The following is a 20,591-nucleotide window of genomic DNA, read 5'->3' as shown; positions in this document are numbered from 1 at the left end:
TTCCAGATCCAGCTCCCCTGAACAGTTGGAGGAGTCTCTGTTAGTGCGCCTTGGGAAAGAGCCTCTTCTGGTCTGGATGTGTCTCTGCGGGGCGCGGGTTTCGTTGCCCCTCGCCTTTGCTGTGCTCTGTGCCCTTGGGGATGAAGATGGGGGTCGATGCCCGTTTTGCAGGGAAGGCGTGGAGTTCGCCCTCAGCTCTATCTGCTCTCTGGGAGGGGGCAGCCGGGTGGACTGCGCCCCCACATCCTCTCCAGGAGAGTCAGAGCAAAAGCGCCTCTGGGCTTGGGGGCCAACTCTGCTCCTTTGGGCGAGCGCTTGTGAGAGGCTGAAGTCTTCGTTCTTCACGGGGGTCTTCATTCTTCCCGCGTGCCTCTTTACGCCCTTGGTTACTATCGCCAGCTCTTCATTCCTTCAACTGTCAGGCTGTACCAGAGATGCCCCCATCTCCGCAGTGCTGGGGCGGTGGGGTGGAAGGAATGGCTAGCAGAAGGCCTGGTTGGGGGTGGGGATGAGGGTGGGCGCAACAGGAAAAGATGTTCGTAATAGAGGTTACTGAACTGGGGTGGGGTAAGAATGAGGAGCTGATTAGTGAACACAGTAGGGGTATTTCCCAGCACGGGTATTGAGGGTTTTATGGTGGGTAGGAAGGGAAGTCGGCCTGGAGGACTTGGAAATATGTTGTAGGTGGTTTTTTTAGAGAAGGAGGAGGGATCTAGCACTAAGTGCCACTAGGTGCTGATGTCACCTTTGAGGAGAGATGTGTTGAAGAGGAGGAGAGTTGAGGCAGCTCCTCAGTACTTGTTCGTGGAGAGCAAGTGGTTAAGGGGGCTGTCCTTAGCCTGATGAATCCCTCCTGGTGTGAGCTTTAGAAGGCTGCTCCAGGAGCCAGGTTTCAGGGACTCCCTGCAGTCCTTTCCAGAGTTGTTGGAATTGGCTCTTAGTACTTTATTCAATATTGAGTAAACATTTATTGGGCACTTACTACATGCCAGACACCATGCTAGATAGACATTCGCTCATCGAAAAGCAGGTAAAGGCCATGGAGCAGCTAAATGGTGCCTGAAATAGGCACACATCCTCCTATATACAATTTAGTGGAACGGCAGAAACAAAAAAAAAAAAAAAAAAAAAAAAAAAAAAAAAAAAAACCAACAACAAAAAAACCAACAACAGCAACAACAAAACCATCAGGATTTTAACCCACAGAATCCTGGTCACTGTTAACTGGCCAGATAGTCTTTAGTAAAAATGACAGCTTGAATGATTTATATTGGCTATTTTCTTAGATTTTGTGCTAAGATCTGAGGAGGCTTTCCAAGAAAAATGATGTCTCAAAGTAATGAGATGAGTGATAGCACATTGTTTTTGGGGGTTCCGGGGGTTCTAGACACTGTGAAATAAAGACACCAACCATCTCCAGAAACGAGTGGCTATGGAGGCTGGCATGAGGGGAGTTTTGCGTGCTTTTGAGCATGTCGTGTTGAGCATGGATATGATGTCAGTGTATGAGCTCTGCCCAGCAGCTGGCTTGTGAAGGAAGGGTTAGAGAGACAGAATAGGGCAGCCAGTCAGGCTCATGGGTCCCCTTTGAGTAATGGCCAAGATCTTAGGATTGGAAAGAGTTAGGAGGGTTTGCTGGGTCTTTCCTGAGCCTCTGAGGATAGTAGAGCTAGAGCCGGGGAGTAGACGGTTAGTTGGGTTGGGACAGTGATGAGGCAGGGGTGAAGGTTCAGGAGGGCCAGAGAGCTGGATGCCAAAGGAATCTTAAGGTACAGGGAAGTTAACTGAGGCCTCGTTACACCTGAAATGCTCTCTGTGGGCCTCCAGGAGCTGTACTGTGTTAAGTTGGTAGAGGATTTGTTCTAGGAACATGGTGTGTTATACTGACTGACCGATATAGAGAGGTGGTGTGTGTGTGTGTGTGTGTGTGTGTGTGTGTGTGTGTGTGTGTATACACATGCATGGTGTGCATGTGTAAATGTGTATGTGTTGGGAATGAGGACTGAGAAAGACTGAGAGAGTAAAACCTGCCCAAGAGTCTGGGTCCCACTTAAGAAATTGGAAAAAATGGAGGGAGGGAGTGGGGTCAGAGGGAGAGACAAGTGTGTATTGCAACCACATAAGTCACCATCTGTCCCCCCTCTGGCCTGCTAGCTCACTGACCTATAATTAGCTCTGGAGGGCATACGGTGCTGGCTCACAGGAGTGTGGCACTTTGGGTGTCCAGCAGAGTCAATAACACTCAGGTGCTGTGGTCCTATGCTGAGGACCATACCCCAGGACCACAGCCCCTCTGAATTCTCCAGTCTGAGAAGGGTTCTGTATTGCTGAAGTGGAAAGGGGCCTTAGGTGCCTGAGAACATTACCAAGGTAGAGTTAGCTGGTGGAGCAAAGGGAGACAAGGGCTCTGAAAGAGAGAGAGAGGGTTATGTGAGACTTGAGGCCAGCAGACCTAAGGATTTGCTTTTGTTTACCCCTGGGTGGCTGCAGCCTGGCTTAATACTCCAATTGCAAACAGGTCGAGGCTGTCACATGGGGTCTTCCCTCCCATATGTTTTCTAGCTGTCCCAGAAGACAATTCTAGCACAGGGCAGCTGCATTCCCGAGAGAGCTGGGAACTGAGAGGCCTTGGCTCAGGGTCACTTTTTCTGAGAGTTTCAGTTGCTCCAGATGGTGCTTAGCACTGACCCCAGTGTAGAGCAGAGGCTGGTCAAATGCTGCTCTGTATTGCCCTGGAACGAGTCTAGGTATGTCCGTCTGAATCCCCACAAGAAGCCTGTTAAGTGACTTACAAGTTTTCTGTATCTGTAACATGACTCTTTCAGTGAGTATCGAAGTGAATTGAAGTGGTCTGTCTTCTGGTCCCCTGAGTTAGATGAAGCAGGTTGTCCTCGCAATTGAGACGTTTACCTTACAGCGGTGCGTGCCTGGGGACCCAGCATCATATTGTTCCATTCCACTGGGGGAACTGGCAGCAGATAACGTGACAATCTCTAAACCTGTCATAAAGCGGAGAATTTGGGTTTAGGTTTATGACCTTGAAGGTATAGATTTGTATATCTATAGGATGTATAGATTTAGTATATCGTATGTATTTTTTATTATAGAAATATGTAACACGACATATGGCAATTTAAAAAGCACTCATCATTTTTAAAAATTTAAAAGGGTTTTAATTTAGTGTCTATGGGTACTTTGCTTGTATGACCATGCACCATGTGTGTTCCTGGTGCCTGTGGAAGTTAGGAGAGGGCACTGGGTTCCCCGGAGTTATAGATGGTTCTTAGCTGCCATGTGGATGCTGGGACTTGAACCTGCGTCCTCTGGAAGAGCAGCCAATGTTCTTTTTTTTCTTTTTTCTTTTTTTTTTTTTTGGTTCTTTTTTTCAGAGCTGGGGACCGAACCCAGGGCCTTGCGCTTCCTAGGCAAGCGCTCTACCACTGAGCTAAATCCCCAACCCGCAGCCAATGTTCTTAACCACTGAGCTATCTACCCTGCTCCTGAAATACATAATATATACATACATGCATACATGCATACATACATAAATGCATACATATACACGTATGTGTGTGTGTGTGTGTGTGTGTGTGTGTGTGTGTGTGTGTTCTGAGTGCTGGGGTCAAAAGTGTGTGCCAGCATGCCCTGCTTTGAAATAATATTTTTGTCATATGAAGTAGTTGGTTTGCATTTAGAGGGCTTTGTTGGGATTGGGGATTTAGCTCAGTGGTAGAGCGCTTGCCTAGCGAGCGCAAGGCCCTGGGTTCGATCCCCAGCTCCGAAAAAAAGAAAAAAGAAAAAGAATGGGGTTGGGGATTTAGCTCAGTGGTAGAGCGCTTACCTAGGAAGCGCAAGGCCCTGGGTTCGGTCCCCAGCTCCGAAAAAAAAGAACCAAAAAAAAAAAAAAAAAAAAAAAAAAAAAAAAGAAAAAGAAAAAAAAAAAGAAATTGTCTCTTCTGAAGGGAAATAAGTTTCCATTCACTTTAAGTAGCTATGGGTTTGTGTGTGTGTGTGTGTGTGTGTGTGTGTGTGCACGCACGCACGTGTATCTGTTTGTGTGTGTGAGAGTGCATGAGAGTGTGTATGTGTTTGTGTGAGTGTGTGAGAGTGTGTGTGTGAGTGTGTGAGTGTGTGTGTGTGTGAGTGTGTGAGTGTGTTTGTGTGAGTGTGAGAGTGTGTGTGTGTGCACGCACGCATGTGTATCTGTTTGTGTGTGTGAGAGTGCATGAGAGTGTGTATGTGTTTGTGTGAGTGTGTGAGAGTGTGTGTGTGAGTGTGTGAGTGTGTGTGTGTATGTGTTTGTGTGAGTGTGTGTGTGAGTGTGTGAGTGTGTGTGTGTGTGTGTGTTGGTGTGTTGGGTGGAAGATGATCAGTACAATGGACCTTGGTGGATGGTTGCTTCAGAAGAATGCTTTTCCATGTTAACTCAGAAGAGGCGGGCTGAGATGGACAGCTGGGAAGCCTGGCTGTCTGAGGTTGGCTAGGACTAGTCCATGCTGACTGACATTCTGAGAGAATATGTGGGGTGAACCCGGCCTTCTCTCATGGATATAGAGACCTGGGCTTGGAGGCCCTGCAGCACATCCCTAATAGGCTGAGGTAATCAAAGGGAGGATTGGATCCATTCCTGTGACCCGGGTTCACATAAGACCATTGTGGTGTGTCTAAATCCTTGGCCCCGTAAGGGGCAGAGCACTTCAAGAGGAAGGTTTACTCTTTCATCCCCACCGCTCTCTTCTTTCCTCGAAGATATCCTCACATAGGTTCACTTAGACTCTTTCATGACAGGGCTGGAGACGGCTAATTGGTTAAGTGCACGGGTTGTTTTTCCAGAGGTTCTGAGGTCAATTCCCAGCACCCATACAGTGGTTCATAACCATCTGTAAAGGGATTTGGTACCCTCTTCTGGCCTGCAGGTGTACATGCAGCAAAGGACTTGTACTTAAAATAAAAACCAAACCTTAGAAAACGTGCTCCTTCATGACCAACAGTGTACTTTCATGACCAGGTACATATGCATGAGCTTTCATGGCCCCACTGTCCTTTCAGGACCATGCATGCGTGTGTGCATGTGTGCATACAGGAGTTCTTATCGTCTGGGTGCCTGCCATTACCACTTACACTGTGTGCATGCTCACACACCATGCCATGTAGTCACAAGCCCTGACGTAGAACTGCAACCACCCGTGTTTATGACTCACTCTTATGTTTATGACATGTTTACACACTCACCGGCTTTCATGCACACACTTGGGCCCCGATTGTCACGACTGTACCACATTGTCCTTCTCTTCCTAACTCTTACATGCCTATGCACACATACATATACGTACCAAGCATTCTCATGACCACATGCTCACATATTTGATTGTGTAAGGACACATGACCTCCTCATCCTCTGTTTCATAAGCACACATACACCTGTTGGTTTTGAACACCTATGCACATGCACACGCGCATGTGCACACGTGCGTACCTTTTACAGTGCTTGCATTTCTCAGTGGTCCTATACTCTGACGCTTCAGACAGCTGTCAGCACTCTGACCGGGACTGTTTGCTGCAATGTGATAGCTCCTTAATCTTAACCCTGACTCACTAATGCAGTGACCTCTGAGCATGTTTTTTTCCCCATGCCAGAGAACCCTGTTGAACATTTGTCCCACACAGATCCCTGGCTTTGAAAGATTTTTATTTTCCAAATATACCATATGCTTCGTTTTGCTTCTTCTTTTGAAAACTATTCATGGACGCTTGTGTCAGTCGATGGCTCTGGTTAGCGTAAGATGCCTGGGATGACTGTGCTTAGGAATGAGAGATGGAGAAGCCGAGGGCTGGGCTCGGCATCTCTGAGATGTCTGGAATGTGGAAAACGGTGGACGGACCCCAGTGTTCGCTGTGGTTGACCCAGGTCTACTGTTCAGTTGCACTGATGTTCTTTCTGGCTCTCTGGTTAAAACTTTCCATCTTAGCAAAACAGGGGAATTGTATTTAGTATCTTAATAGATGGCACTCAAACCAGGGATTGCCAAGCCATGTTTTAGACCAACATTTCTTTAGTATGAATGAAACCTTAATCAAGTGTCCCATGAAACAGATGTGTAATCAATGAGACTGAAGTAAGAAAAGGGGATCTGTGGGCCGCTGAGATGGCTCAGCAGTCAAAGGTGTCATCCATGAAGACTTGACCCTCAGATCCCACAGTGGAAGGAGAGAACGGACTCCCGAGAGTTACCTATGCAAGTATACTATGGCAGAAGCTCCCCCGGCCTCACACACACATCACACACACACACAACTAGAATTGAAAAAGATAAAGAAGAAAGGTTAGAGCCCTTTGAGTTGGTTCCACCCTGGCTGTCCTTGAAAGTATGTCCTATAATCGAAGCACTCTGGAGGCCAAGGCAGGTGGATCTCTTGAGTTCAAGGCTAGCCTGGTCTACAGAGTGAGTTCCAGGACAGCTAGGGCTACACAGGGAAATTCTGACTTGTAAAACTAAAAATAGAAAGAGAGGAATGAGGAGCAAGGAGAGGAGAGGAGAGGAGGGGAGGGAAGGAGGGAGGGAGGGAGGGAGGGAGGGAGGGAGGGAGGGAGAGAGAGAGAGAGAGAGAGAGAGAGAGAGAGAGAGAGAGAGAGAGAGAGAGAGAGAACTATGTCAGAAAGTCCAATTTACAGCCTTTGGAGTTAGGAAGTTGTGACACTGGAATTGGGTGTCACAGAAGAGCTAAGCTGACAGGTGTGTAAGGGTAGACTTGGTTTCTACGAGTGTCCTGGTGTGACCGTCCACAATACTTCCGTCCACTGTCAAGAAGGACTTGTGTGGACTGTCCATTGTGCGCTCACAGAGGTGATATGAAGTATGTGGGAAGGAGAGACCCATCACCGTCTTCTTAGGGAGTAGCTGGAAAGTTGAGCTTCAGTGGCTCTGGCCCAGCAGAGCTTGTTGAGTAAGCCAGAGCCGCCTCCTGTGCCCAGCAGAGTGTGCCAGGTATTAGGGGAGCTGAGTGCTAAGGCTGGGAGCTGGGGCCAGCTTGTACTTGGGACATATTTGATACCCTCTCAGAGCCCCCTCAGAGCAAAAGCCTGTTGTCTCCTGTAAGCCCCTTGACAACCTGTGCGCTCCCTGAAGTGTTGTGTGTTATGTCCTTCCTTTGTCAGATTTAGAAATCTGAAATTGCACAGGCAAAAATCTCATTGCTGATCCTATAGAAGGTGCAGAGAGAACAGGACCCCTCTGAAGAGTTTGTGGCAGGCTGCTAGCTCTAGTAAATCTCATCCAAGACTTTATGCTCTGTGAATGGCTTCTAGAAGTCAGATAGATTTTGATTTTCTGACAGTATTTTGGGTGAGCCCAGCCTTGAGGGCTTCGGGAGCCGTGGGTGCTGAGTTGACACAGAGTTTGTATTGCTAGGGAAGTGGTGTCTGGGCTTCACGTGTGGTGACTGGGAATTGGACTGTTAGCTATCACTCCCATCTCAGGAGAGAATAAGCACCTTCCCACGGTCACGTGACCACCCTGCTCTAGAGTCTGCCTTTAGAGAGAGAGGAGTGACCCCCACGTTGCTGGTGAGGGGCTGTGGCTTTCAGAGGGCAAGTTAAAGGACCCTAATCCTGGGCCAGGATTTCCTCCTTGGAGTTTCTTGAAGTCTTATTTTATTAGGTATGGGTGTCTAGAATCATGCATGCACTCAGTTTCTTTCACATGAAGATCTGGTGTTAGAGCTTCCAAAGCTGTCCGGTGTTCTTATACAGATGACGTAAAGAAAGTTAGTGACAGGGAGAGGTATAAGTATAGGTCTGTAAAGGGCACCCCTCACCATGGTCAGGGGATCAGATAAGACTCTGCGTGACGGGTGGGAAGTTAGAAGCGGCAGGCCAGACAAGGTCTTGGGCGTAATGAACTGAACATCATCTTCCATCGGGGAGCAGGAGAAGCTTCTGGTCAAGCAAGAAGGGTGAGCAGTCTGAGGGCGTGAGCAGATGGTTGTTGCTGCCCCCGGGGGACTGAGGGCTGCCATGAGTCAGAGGAAAGTGTGGGTTGCAGTGCAGGTGAGCTGGAGGAGGGTGGGGCTGAGGCAGGAGCAAGTGATCTGGGTACTCGTGGGGCTATGGAGACGAATGAACACCTTGTGAGTGTGAAGGCACACACCTCCCCAGGTTTGAGGAGATTAGTGGAGGAAGGGTCCAAGCTCGCTCTCCACAGACTCCTATGTGTGTGAACAGGGCATTCTCAGGGACGACAAGATGCCTGAAGGAGATCTCTTTTGGTGTTAGGTACACCACGAATCCTGATTTTTTCCTTTTGCTCTGTCTCTGTGGGGACTTGCTTATGTGACCCCGAGTCCTGGTTCTCATATCTGAGACATGGTAAGAGGGGTTGTGTTTTCCTTGGGAGGAGCTATGAGGGTTAAAGGACCATTGCCCTGGCACATGAGGAACGCTTGTGCATCACCATCGTCTTCAACTTTCTGAGTCACCACCTCCATCCCTTAGTCTAGGGCATGTAAGAGCCTCTTCTTGTCCTGCTAGCTTTAGAGATGCTCGATCTTTGCCCAGCTCATGGCAGGAGCTCAGTTTCCAGCAGCTTTGCTGTGGCCCTGTACCCTTTGCTGAGCTGGGCAAGTGGTGAGTGAGGCTTGCCATCTGGTCAGGCAGTAGGGAGCCAGGCCTGTGTGAACATATAGCCAGCTAGAGAGCGTCAGACTGGAGAGTCCATCCCTCCTGTATGTTATGGAAAAACGGGGGTGGGGTGGGCGGGTGACTTTGGGGAATCCAGAGATGCCTTGGAGATTGGCTTATATGCTTATAGAGCTAGAGGCCTACTTTTCAGGCACCCCTCCCTCCGTAGCACACACTCACACCCACCTACTCACTCTTGAGCCTTCTGCCGTTCACAGCCTGCCCCACACCCTTCCTGGCAGATTCCCTTGCAAATGCTGGCTCTGGGGCCTGGCACTTTCGCCTCTGAATCAAGACCTGTGAGTTTGGGAGTTGCAACTTCTGCTAAGCTGAGATGATAATTGCACTATTTAAAGCAGGCCCTGGAACCAGGGAAGCCAGGTGTCTCCATGTGGCTCGGAAGTTTCTTCTGCTTACCCTCTCCAGTAGTGGTTGGGGTGGGTAGGGGGTCCTGCACGGACCTCTAAGGGTTTCTGCCTGGCACCTTTCTCTGGGTTCATCTCCAGCCAGCTCTACGTGCCATCTCACTAGAGGAAGTGGAGCTGCCACCTGCACCTGGCTTGCAGGGAGGCTGGGGAAAGGTTTTTGGCTGCAAAGTCAGATTCTCAGTTGTCAGAGTGGCCAGGAGGACGTGGGGAGGCTGGGCTGGACCACATAGCCAGGATCTTACACAGATATCCCGGTCTCATCTGCGGACTCTAGCATGGTTCTTAGAAGAGACTTTTCAGACAAGATGGGGTCGCCATTTCGTGATATGGCTTCAAACAGAAGGAGCTCTTCAGACGCCATTCCCAGGCTTTCGTTTGCCCAAGATGACGGCAATTCCTTCTCTGCTTTCTCCTCAAAGCCAAACAAAACAAGGGATGCAGGCTCCATCTTACAGACCACACCTCCTGAGTGGTCCTGTGCCCAGGTTCACCCCACTGGCCTCTGGTAGAACTGCACCCCGGATTTCCTAGGTCTGGCCCTAGACTTCTTCATTTGTGCTATACTGTAGGCTCCCCGGGAGCCTGGCACTGAAGCCATCTGCAGGGTGCTGAGAATATTCTCCCTCTCCCCACCCACTCCCTCCCCCTTTCCCTTTCTCTCCCTCCAACCCCCCTCTATTGACCAAGACGCACATAGTAGGCCTTGCACATAGTAGGTAAGCCCTGTACCACTGAGCCAAGCTCCATACTGTTCTTGTCTACAGGACTGCTGCTACGCTTTCAACAAACACCCCCCTCAAAAAACCCCTATGTGGTTGTGGGGGGGCTACAGAGAGAATGTGAGTGCATTGTTGATGAGTTTGGAGAGGGAAGGTGGGGGTCCTGGAGCCATTGAGTCTCTCAGTCTGGAGCACTCAGGGTGAAGGGGCTCTGAAGCACTGGGCGGGAGAAATTTTGGGGAAATTGCTGCTGTTAGCATCCCCTAGGGCAGTTTATCAGCCTGGAGTAGCTGTCCATCCTGTATTCCCAGCTGCTCTGAGGCAGGGAGGGAGCATAGGCTGTCTGACCACAACTTTCCACCTCTGTCCAGCTGGTGGGAAGGATCTCCACGGGAAGAGTTCATATCTATTTCTCTGTCTGGGAGCAGATGTGTTTGCCCTAGGTCTTTCCTTGTTCCTTTGTCTGTCCCTGCCAAGCCCCCTGTGCGTGTGTGCATGTGCGTGTGCATGTGTGTATGTGCACGCGCCTGTGTGTGTTTGTATGTGCGTGTGTGTGTTTGTTTGTGTGTGTGTGTGTGTGTGTGTTACTGGCTTGAACTGTGGCACCTCTGGCTGTGAGTGCTGGGGTTTTCCAGTTGCTTCTCTGTCTTCTCCTTACTACAAGTTTGCCTGTTTTACCAGCACACTGTTTTTCTCTGTTGATTCGACCCTGCCAGTAGCCCACGTCGGGTCTCATACAGGATCTCGCCCCTCCTTAGCTGCTTGCCTCACCTGTTGAAGTGTACATGGGTTGCCCTATGTCTTTAGAAACGGTGTGGGTGAGGTGAGAAGGACCGCTCTACTTATGGTCTCCAGAGTAGCAACCATTCATTGTACTGGAACCTTTGTGCGGTTTCAGAGTTCTCCAGTGGATGACCCGAGGACATTCCCTGTGAGAACCGATGAAGCTGGTGGCCTAGCCCTGGGCAGGGAGGTTGAAAGCTGACAGGGGGCAGAGAACTTCCCAGCTGTGTCCTAATTTCCATGTCCAGCCTTCCTGTGCTGTGACCACTGGGCCTCATGACCTGGCTGGTGACTTCTGCTAGCACCAGCAGTGGGTAATTACCCTGCCCAAGGGAGTAGATTGCCGGCCATGAGTAGGCTGCCTCACACAAGGTCTCCCTCCGGAAGCACCCCTTTTTGTTCCCATCTCCATAAGGACATGGGGATCTTTGTCATTCAATCTCTGACAAAGAGGTGGGGGCTGTGAGCATACTAGTCCTCGTGCATTAGCCTTGGCAGACTTCACAAGAGGGAAGTGACAGACCAGCCTCATCCCTGACTTATGGGCATCCTAGCAGGTCAGCGCTCTCTGCCTGTCCTACTGTCCAGCCTGAGCCTCAATAAGACCTCAGCCATGTTATAGGAGTCCAGCCTCTGGGGATCTCCCATCCACAAAGCCCTTTAACCCTTTCTGTGCCTGTCTTTGCTTGAATGTGGGGGAGGAGGCTATGGGGGGCAGCGAGAGACCCCATTTCCTCTCCTTCCACCTTCCGGTCTCAGGAGGACTCTGGGCAGCCTGCCGGCTGCTCCCCTACCGCTGACTGAATCATTTCTATATTTGGCCAGCAAGCCACGTGGGTGGGAACCACTGTGGCTGCACTTCTGACAGCTGCAGGGGGTTAGGGGGGGCAGGGGCTGCAGGCACAGAGGCTAGGCAGGAGGCATGTGCATTCTGTGAGGAAACTAAGGAGGTGCCACCAAAGTGAGTAAGCCCTGAGAAGGGCAGGGCCAACACCCCTCATCCTCTCTCACTCTGGTTCAGGGCCTGCGTCCTGTGCCCTTCCCCCATGCCTGCTCTCTTCAGCTGGTTCTCACAACACTCTCTTCTCCCACAGACCACACCGCCCTCCAGAAACCATGGGTGTTGCTAGACCCAGCTGGGATTCTGCCAAGCTCTGGTGCTCAGTCTAAGACAAGGGCTGCCTTCCAGCCCTGTTCGCCCAGCCTGTCATGGCCACACGCCGATGCCTCCCGCTTGTGTGGGGACACAGGGCACCCAGCCCCAACCCTGAAAGGTTAAGCCAGGCCTTCTGGCTCCATTCCACAGGGACACTGCAGGCCAGAGGCTCCTTTCAGAGCAAGAGCAACTGATGCCATGGGAGAAGCCCCTACCCAACTGTCCACTTGCCTGGCACTGCCTTTTCTGAGACCCACGCCCTGGGTCCTTCTGCAGGTGCCAACCCTGTGAGCTCCCTCCCACCCCCTGACCCGACACTGAGAAGCCTCTCTCCATTCCCATCATGTGTGAGGTGATGCCCACAATCAATGAGGGGGACCCTCTGGGACCCCCCCACGGTGCCGATGCTGACGCCAACTTTGAGCAGTTGATGGTGAACATGCTGGATGAGCGAGAGAAGTTGCTGGAGTCCCTTCGGGAGAGTCAGGAAACTTTGGTAGCCACACAGAGCCGGCTCCAGGATGCCCTTCACGAGCGAGACCAGCTCCAGCGCCACCTGAACTCTGCCCTTCCCCAGGTAAGGTTCCAGACTCTCCCCAGCTCCTCTGAATTTGTCACCATTAGGCCCTTCACTCTCAGCGTCATTTGCATATTGGATCCTGGAGTTCACAGAGTTTTGGTCTTCATGTTTCTACGTAAACCCTTTCCCTCCTAAGTGCTGCCGCCTAGATGGGCTTCACCTGGAGTAGTGAATGCAGAAAGAAAATCCGGCCGTAGGGAGCCCAGACGACCAGTAGGTGGCACCCTAGACCGGAAAGAAACCTCCTTTCTGAGTTGGCAGGGAGGGGACTCAAGGGAAGCAGAGTTGGGAGAAGCAGTAGAGATCATCCTTCGTTTCTGGTTTCCCCACGGCACAGATGAGGATGAGAGACCTCACACAGGTAACCATGGCTGAGCTGAACCTCAGAGCCAGGGCGTCCCATTCCGAGGTCCTCAGCAACACGTCCAGCAGCTACAACTTAGTCACCGTTTATTTACTGTGCACCTCCATTGGGCTCGGCTTTCTTTATTGATTATCAGCAGATTCCCACAGAAGCTCATGCAGTTAGTGCCATCACCCTGTTCTGTCAGTAGTGAAACAGAAGCCTAGGGGGAATCAGTCAGCTGCATATTGCTCTTCGGGGGGTAAATCGCAGCAGGAGGGCTGTGTCCAACTCCCACCCCCATTGTTGGTTGTCTGTCTTATTCCTCTTCAACACATGGACTCTGGAAATCTGAGTCTGCCTTGCCCATCACAGGCCCTGGGTAAAATATGCAAGGTTGGTCTGGAGAGATGGCTCAGTGGTTAAGAGCACTGACTGCTCTTCCAGAGGTCCTGAGTCCAATTCCCAGGGACCACATGGTGGCTCACAACCATCTGTAATGGGATCTGATGCCCTTCTCTGGTGGGTCTGAGGACAGCAACGGTATACTCATATACATAAAATAAATAAATAAAAAATTATATGCAAGGTAACATAGCTAACTGGGGAGAACTGAGATTTGATTCCTGGTTGTCCCAACCTTTTATATTCAGAGCTTCATTGTGGGGGAGGGCACACAGAGATGGGCAAGGATCTGATGGTTTTCAGGGAGGGACACTTCCATTCAGAGTGTGGAAAGACCCTGAGGAGGCTAAACCCTTTGGAGATGGCCTTTGGAAGTGGAATGTGACCTCATCGGGGGGTGACAGAGGCTGTGTAAGAGAATACAGTCCCTGCCTGGTAAAAGTGTGGTCCTTAGGTGGTTTGTTGATGTTTGGAAACAGTAGGCTACCCAGGTGGACTAAGTCTTAGGGTACACAGATAAGAGCCAGGCGAGAATGGTCTGCAAACTGGGAGGAGTTTGTCCTTTACTTTGTGGATGGTCTTGTCCTTTAGGGGATTCTCCTGGTAGCTGGCTATCACATGAGTTAGAGCTGGAAAGGAAGAGCACAGCATGCAGGGTAGAGAAACAGGGCAGCTGCCTAGCCAGGGGCTAGAGGAGAGCAGGGTGTAGCCCATTAGGGATGGATGGTATGGTGAGATGGGGCATTCCCTCAAGTCCTTTCTCTAGGTATAGGGGTGTGTGTGTCCCCGTATAGGTGTATGCGTGCAGGCTGAGGGACAAAGCAGCGTCAGGCTCAGGCCTCAGCTTCCAGAGAATGAAATATTGAGCTTTCCTTCTCTTTGGCTGCCCGCCTAGATAGAAAGGTAGAAATCAGGACTGGGGTGAGAAGTCCTCGGTTTCCCGCTCTGGCTCTCTGGTCTCTTGCCACTTCCCACAACTCTTCCTTCCCCTTTGCCTGGTCTGCAGTGACAAGTGCTTTGAGAGTCCTGCCTGTGGTTACAAATCCTTGGTATTTGCAGGGGGGGGGTCACGGAGGAGGGGTGGGGCCCCAGCCTCTGCAGTATGCGTGAACTTCATGGCCACAGGATGCAGCCACTCACCCATCTGAGGATGGTTTTGGGGACAGTGATGCCATCAGTCTGGTAGGGAGTGGTGGGCCTGGAACTTCAAGGATGAGCACTCTTCCCTAGTTGCTTGTCCCCATAGAAGAGCAGGGCTTGTAAAGACCTCTACATGGCAGTGTGGGGAGTTCCCCCTAGGAAGGGACAGCTAGTGTATGCCACCAGGTGGGGAGCTGTAGCTTTGACTGGATTGAATAGGACCCCCAGAAGCCAGGGTGGACGTCACAGGGCTGTGTGCCCTTCCGCTCTCACGTAGGTCCTCCAAGCTATTTATTATATTAGCCATCTGTAGCCTGTGAGGCCCTGGGGAGGGGCTGGAAGGAAGCTCCAGGGAATCATGCACACGTGAGCTGTACATATCACCTTCTATAAGGTGAGTGTATTATGGTCTCTGGCGACTGGAGAGGCAGGCCTAGCAGGGCAGACTCAGTGACTTAGTCAGTTTCTGTATGCAGTCCCGTTCCTTGGAATCCTAATATGTTCTTCATCTCCGGAAGCACAGGCTAGCTGCAGGCTCCCCGCACTGCAGGGGTTGTGGGGGGGGAGCAGGGTGGGATTTGAGGGAGGTGGGCAGATAAGAGGGTGAATGAGAGAAACCTACCATGTACTTGGGTATGCAGGGCACCAGTTGGAGGTGAACCCCAAGCACTGAAGGGCTCTGGGGGGGATTTCAGGAATTTGCCACATTAACTCGGGAGCTAAGCATGTGTCGGGAGCAGCTTCTGGAGCGGGAGGAAGAGATATCTGAGCTGAAAGCAGAACGGAATAACACTAGGGTAAGTAAGGGGTGGCCTGGTGTGTGTGTGTGTGTGTGTGTGTGTGTGTGTGTGTGTGTGTGTGCACATCTTACCAAAGGAGCAGGCGACAGCTTGGCTGAGCGGGTTCTGCCTCCCATCCTGGGGTTATGGGCAGACAGGGGTGCCTAGTTCCTAGCACTGGGTTCTTACTTGTGGTTCCTGGGTCACAGCAGGGTTGAAGTTCTGGGGAAGAGGCCAGGATAGCCAAGCTGGGGTCAGATGTTTAATTGAGGAGCAGCTCATTGTGGACATTGTGCTTGGTGACCCCGTGGACCCTGCTTTGTAGTCCTTGGGGAATATATCCATGGCCCTCTTTTCCTTTCCTCCCCTGCACACTGCCAGCTGCTTCTGGAACATCTGGAATGCCTCGTGTCCCGCCATGAGCGGTCATTGCGAATGACAGTGGTAAAACGCCAGGCCCAGTCACCTTCAGGTGTCTCCAGTGAGGTGGAGGTGCTGAAGGCCCTCAAGTCACTATTTGAGCACCACAAGGCCCTGGATGAGAAGGTACCCAGCTGCTCCACCCTTTCCCTAGCTCACCCAGGCCTCCCTGAGTCTCCTGTACTCATTTCTGTGTTTCTATGCAGAAATGTGTTGTTAAGGAGCTTGTCTTCCAGCTGCAGGACCCCTACCACTGGCCTGGTTGCCAACCTACTAGGTTCCCTGCGGGGCCTTTGCCTCTCCACAGACCCTTCACATTCTCCCATGAGGCAGACCAAACCTACGCTGGCTGCCCCAACCCGACTTCTCTGGGGTAGCTTTCTTCCCCACATCTCTCCTTACCCTGGGCAGGTTCGAGAGCGGCTCCGGGCAGCTCTAGAGCGAGTTACCACCTTGGAGGAGCAGTTGGCAGGAGCTCACCAGCAGGTAAGATGCAGTGTCCCACTGAGAAAGCCAGCTGGTTACCCTCTTTGTCCCATTGCGTTCCTTATCGGATATCTGCCTGCTGCTGCTGCTGCTGCTGCTGCTGCTGCTGCTGCTGCTGCTGCTGCTGCTGCTGGGGACTGGTAGCTGAAGGGTATTTTTCTAGGTCTCTTCCGTGACTTGTTTCTCTTTTTCCTTGTGGGGCTGTGTCTTATAGGTGTCTGCCCTGCAGCAGGGGGCAGGAATTCGGGATGGAGTGGCAGAAGAGGAAGAAACTGTGGATCTGGGACCAAAACGCCTGTGGAAAGTGGGTCATGGGGAATTGTTTAACAGGAGCCTGTATTCCACAGCACAGGAAGGGGAGGGCCCACCTGCCTAGGCTCAGCTGGATGTTGCTTGAATTAAGCTTGGGGTGTCCTATACTCTTCCCACTCCTCTCTCCCCTCCTCACTCCTCAGCAAGGTCATCTATAGGTTTTCAGTTTTGTGCTACCGCACATGATAAGCACGTCCGCACATCTTCCTGTGTGCGAGCATCAGGCAAGCTTCCTTAGGTTTCTAAGCCTTTCTAACCCTTATCTGCCCCTTCCTGGGTTACAAGAGGTGGAGCTTGAAGGAAAAACTAGAAACATATTTTTTAAAAAGATACAGAGGAGACCATGGGTATTTGGCCATTATCAGGAGTGAGCTACTAGGCTTAGTGGGAGGAAGACGTACCTGATCCTGGGACAGAGCTATGACTGTGGGTGCGGGTCCCTTCCTGCCAGCCTCCCTGGGATGGAGCAGGGTAGGGGTGGGCTTCTCTGACTCCTTGGCTGATGGCTCGCTGTCCCTGGAGGATGACACTGGCCGTGTGGAAGAACTGCAAGGGCTCTTGGAGAAGCAAAACTATGAGTTGAGCCAGGCCCGGGAGCGGCTGGTCACCCTGAGTGCAACTGTGACTGAGCTTGAGGAGGACCTGGGCACAGCCCGCCGAGACCTCATCAAGTCAGAGGAGCTGAGTGGCAAGCATCAGCGCGACCTCCGAGAGGTAGGTGAGGGAGGCCCAGGCCTGCTCTAGGCAACTGCATCTTGCTGGGTACAGGCGTTGACACTTGGCAGGGTCCAGTGTGAGGAGGGAAATGGGAGGATTGGGCCAAGGCCAGACACTGTCCAGCGGAGCACAGATCACAGGCCTTTCTGGGCCAGCGTAGCCAGGTGTTAGCGGACTGGTGACCTTTCCTCCCCTACCCTCTGCTCCGCCCAGGCTCTGGCTCAGAAGGAGGACATGGAAGAGCGAATCACCACCCTGGAGAAGCGCTACTTGGCTGCTCAGCGAGAGGCCACATCCATCCATGACCTCAATGACAAACTGGAGAATGAGCTAGCCAACAAGGAGTCCCTGCACCGCCAGGTAACTCCGCTAGATGGAGTGGGGTGATGTTGTACCTGACTAGGGGGGAGACCATTCTTTGGTGGCCACTTGGGAAAGAGGAAGCCAGGAACCTTGGACAGGAAAGAACCAAGAGTCCTCTGGCCTGTCACCTGCTCCCTGCTGGGGCCGGGGTGGAGATGGGTACCTAGCGCTCCATCTTGCCTTGCTTCCTTCTCTGCATTGCTAGTGTGAGGAGAAAGCCCGGCATCTGCAGGAGCTGTTGGAAGTGGCAGAGCAGAAGCTGCAGCAGACCATGCGCAAGGCAGAGACCCTGCCAGAGGTGGAGGCCGAGCTGTCTCAGAGAATTGCAGCTCTCACCAAGGCAAGTGGGCCAGGAGCCTGAAGTCTCCTCTCATCTCCTGTGTCCTAGGCTCTTTTGGAGCCTGGGAGACACATCAGGCTGGGGGCCAGGGAGTTGCTTCTCACAGTGAGACACCATTAAACACAGTACCTCGAGTCCTTCAGTCTCTCAGTTGGGAAGGTAATCCTGGCCTTTGCTCCTTTGTTTTGTTTTGAGATAGTTTCTCTGTGTAGCCTTGTCTGTCTGTCTGTCCTGGAACTCAGAGGCTGGCCTCGAACTCAGAGATCCGCCAGGCTTAAGGCAGAGTCCTTTAAGGAGAAGCCACTACAGGGACACAGAGGACACTTTCGTCATCATCTGGGCCATTCCAGCTGATGCCTCTTTTTTTGTTTGAGGCTGTAGGATTTTTATCTCAGAAAGATGAAACCCAAGGAGCGGGGTACCATCAAAGCGGGAGCAGGTAGAGTTTTAGGATGAGCATATCCTTCTTTACCAAACTGAAGCATTTTTGGCCCGGAGAGCATCTCCGGTTGCTTGAAGGCTGCAGCTTTAGAACGAAGCAGAGGTGGATATAAGTTTACCTAATGGAGAGGGAACTGTGGAGCAATAGTTCCTGAGAGGTGAGCAGGCTAGAGACCAATGGGCTCTGGAAGAGGAGGAAATGCTTGCACCTAGACCTGTGACAGCTTAACCAAAGAGTAATCCTGTCACATACGATGGGAGACTGTGTGCGGGTGCAAATGTGTGATCCCCGTAGGTCTCCCTAAACCCTGGGGCTAATGGAACCACTGTTGGCGTGAGCACTTGGCCTGATGTTTACAGATTTCCAGTGCGGCAGATGGGTCCTCCAAGGACTGAACTTACAGCCCAACAGTGCCTCTGAAGACCAGGGCCGTGTCTGCTTCGGCCACCGACTGTCCCTGTGATCTGAACCTCTCCCTAACGGCACCTCAGTTTCCTTACCTCTATGATGGTGGAGCCGCCAGGGTAGCCACTGTGATCTTTGCAGACTTAGAGAGAGGCACTCCATTTAAGTCACAGTAGAAGATGTCGTGTGGGGGTTGCTGGGCAATAACTGACAGGAAGGGATGAGCTCAAGTGAGTCATAGCAGGAGGATTTAAAGAAAGGGTTTCCTGACTGAGAGGGATGCAATGTTCTGGGTACAGATAAAACGGGGTCTCCATCTCTGGAGGCCACGGGCAGGAATAGCTAGCTGGTTCAGTAGTAAAGGTAATTGCCATGGTGAGATTCTGGCAATCTTGCTGCACTTCAGCATTTACCGTGGTTTATTCCCTTTAGTCCTTGTGAGGGTCCAATGGGCATAAGTTTTAAGGTTAGCCCTGGGCAGGAAGGAGATGGGAAAAGGATAGCCCAGTTCTGCTCCATGATGATGGGAGAGCTGATCCTGAGACCCTCATTCCCAAGACCATCATACACCAGGTTATGTGGCATATGGGGCCCAAGCAGATCTCCAAGGTGACCGACTGTCCATGCACCTAGGCTGAGGAACGTCATGGCAACATTGAGGAACATCTGCGGCAGCTGGAAGGGCAGCTGGAGGAGAAGAACCAGGAGCTGGCAAGGGTGAGGGCACCAGTCAGCCATCTTGGCCTCCTCTCTGCCCCCAGGGCAGGCTTACAGGACGGTCTGTGGAGGGGCACAGAGGAAAGACCAGGCCGTGAGAGACCATGTGTGTGTAAGGGGGGTTGGGGGGGCAGGAGGAGGCTCACAGAGTGGGAGGAGCTGGTTGGAAGAGTTGACAGAGGGGACAGGTGAGAGGCACAGAGCCCCGGTGGAAATGGGTGGTTCTGGAAGAGGGTGGTGGTGACAAGGCCCAGAGGAGACCTAGTACAAGATGGATGGGCTGTACAGGTGCGCCAGCGGGAGAAGATGAACGAGGACCACAACAAGCGGCTGTCAGACACTGTGGACCGGTTGCTTAGTGAGTCCAACGAGCGCCTGCAGCTCCACCTCAAGGAGCGAATGGCTGCCCTGGAGGAGAAGGTGAGGAAGGAGGCTGGGGCAGACAGAGTGGGCAGGGTGGGCTGTGGCTACCTGAAAGGTCTGAGTCAGGGTAGAGCCCAGTGGACTGGAGAATCGGGATTGTGAGGAGATAGAATGTGTGGTGGTGGGGGGAAGGGCATATCAAAAAAGCACACCGTTAAAGCCATCAGAGGCACAACCGGGGAAGGGGGAGCATTCCTGGCTAGAGCGAGCCATGCTGGCCTGAAGAGGTAGGCTGGGAGAGGAAGACACCTGAGATCGGGTCACTGGCCAGTCAGGACCCCTAGCTCACAGATGCTCTCAGAACAGGTTGACCCAGGAGTTGGTGAACTCCTTGTGTCACACAGAGGAGCTACGGGACCACAAGGTGCCCAGCTGCTGGCTAGCCCTGCTCGAGTGGGAGGGCCAAAGGCACAGTGCCTGGTGCTCATGCAGCTGCACGGTGCTAGCCTCTCTCTTTTTTTTTTTTGGTTCTTTTTTTCGGAGCTGGGGACCGAACCCAGGGCCTTGCGCTTCCTAGGTAAGCGCTCTACCACTGAGCTAAATCCCCAGCCCCGGTGCTAGCCTCTCTTAGTTCACGCACACACGATGCCATTGCCCGCCTGACACAGTAGCTATAGACTGTATATATACTGTATCCATATGGAGGCTAGAGGAGTAGAGGCCATAGACGTAGGCCATAGGGTTGGCTCAGACTCTGGGCCCACTGAAGGATCCGGTGGAAGTCTCTACCTTTTGTGAGGGAAGAGTCCTTCCTGCTGGGAATAGCAGCCGCTGTCTTCAGTGGGGTGTGCCACAAAGACCTGGTCCTCTCTGCTGCATGGCTCCATTTGCCTTGCATTTGCTGGTGCGGGGACACCTGGCCTGCAGATCTCTTCTCCAGGCAGAGTCGGTTTCTGGCCCGGCCCCTCTGTCAGTCTTCTGCTCATTTTCCAGCCTTACCTCTTTTCCTTGGTATC

General features: G+C 52.0%; 1 protein-coding gene across 18 annotated transcripts in view; it reads left to right on the top strand.

The window, feature by feature from the left end:
* Positions 1-20,591, top strand: part of Ppfia4 (PPFI scaffold protein A4) — a 47,927-nt gene that overhangs the window by 164 nt on the left and 27,172 nt on the right. For 17 of the 18 annotated variants that reach the window (XR_015635071.1, XR_015635069.1, XR_015635070.1 and 14 more), the window contains exons 2-11: positions 11,702-12,340; positions 14,927-15,028; positions 15,392-15,556; positions 15,842-15,916; positions 16,131-16,220; positions 16,751-16,942; positions 17,159-17,305; positions 17,514-17,648; positions 19,129-19,212; positions 19,501-19,632. Coding sequence is in view for 3 of the 18 variants with exons in the window: in XM_087579898.1 (XP_087436024.1) it covers positions 12,107-12,340; positions 14,927-15,028; positions 15,392-15,556; positions 15,842-15,916; positions 16,131-16,220; positions 16,751-16,942; positions 17,159-17,305; positions 17,514-17,648; positions 19,129-19,212; positions 19,501-19,632 (1,356 nt within the window). In the remaining 15 variants the exon portion in view is untranslated. 18 annotated transcript variants of the gene reach the window in all.

This window comes from Rattus norvegicus, chromosome 13 (assembly GCF_021556685.1).
Source record: "Rattus norvegicus strain SHRSP/BbbUtx chromosome 13, alternate assembly SHRSP_T2T, whole genome shotgun sequence".
NCBI classification, from domain to species: Eukaryota; Metazoa; Chordata; class Mammalia; order Rodentia; family Muridae; genus Rattus; species Rattus norvegicus.
Note: the sequence above shows the minus strand (reverse complement) of the source record. Positions and strands in the feature narration are given on the sequence as shown.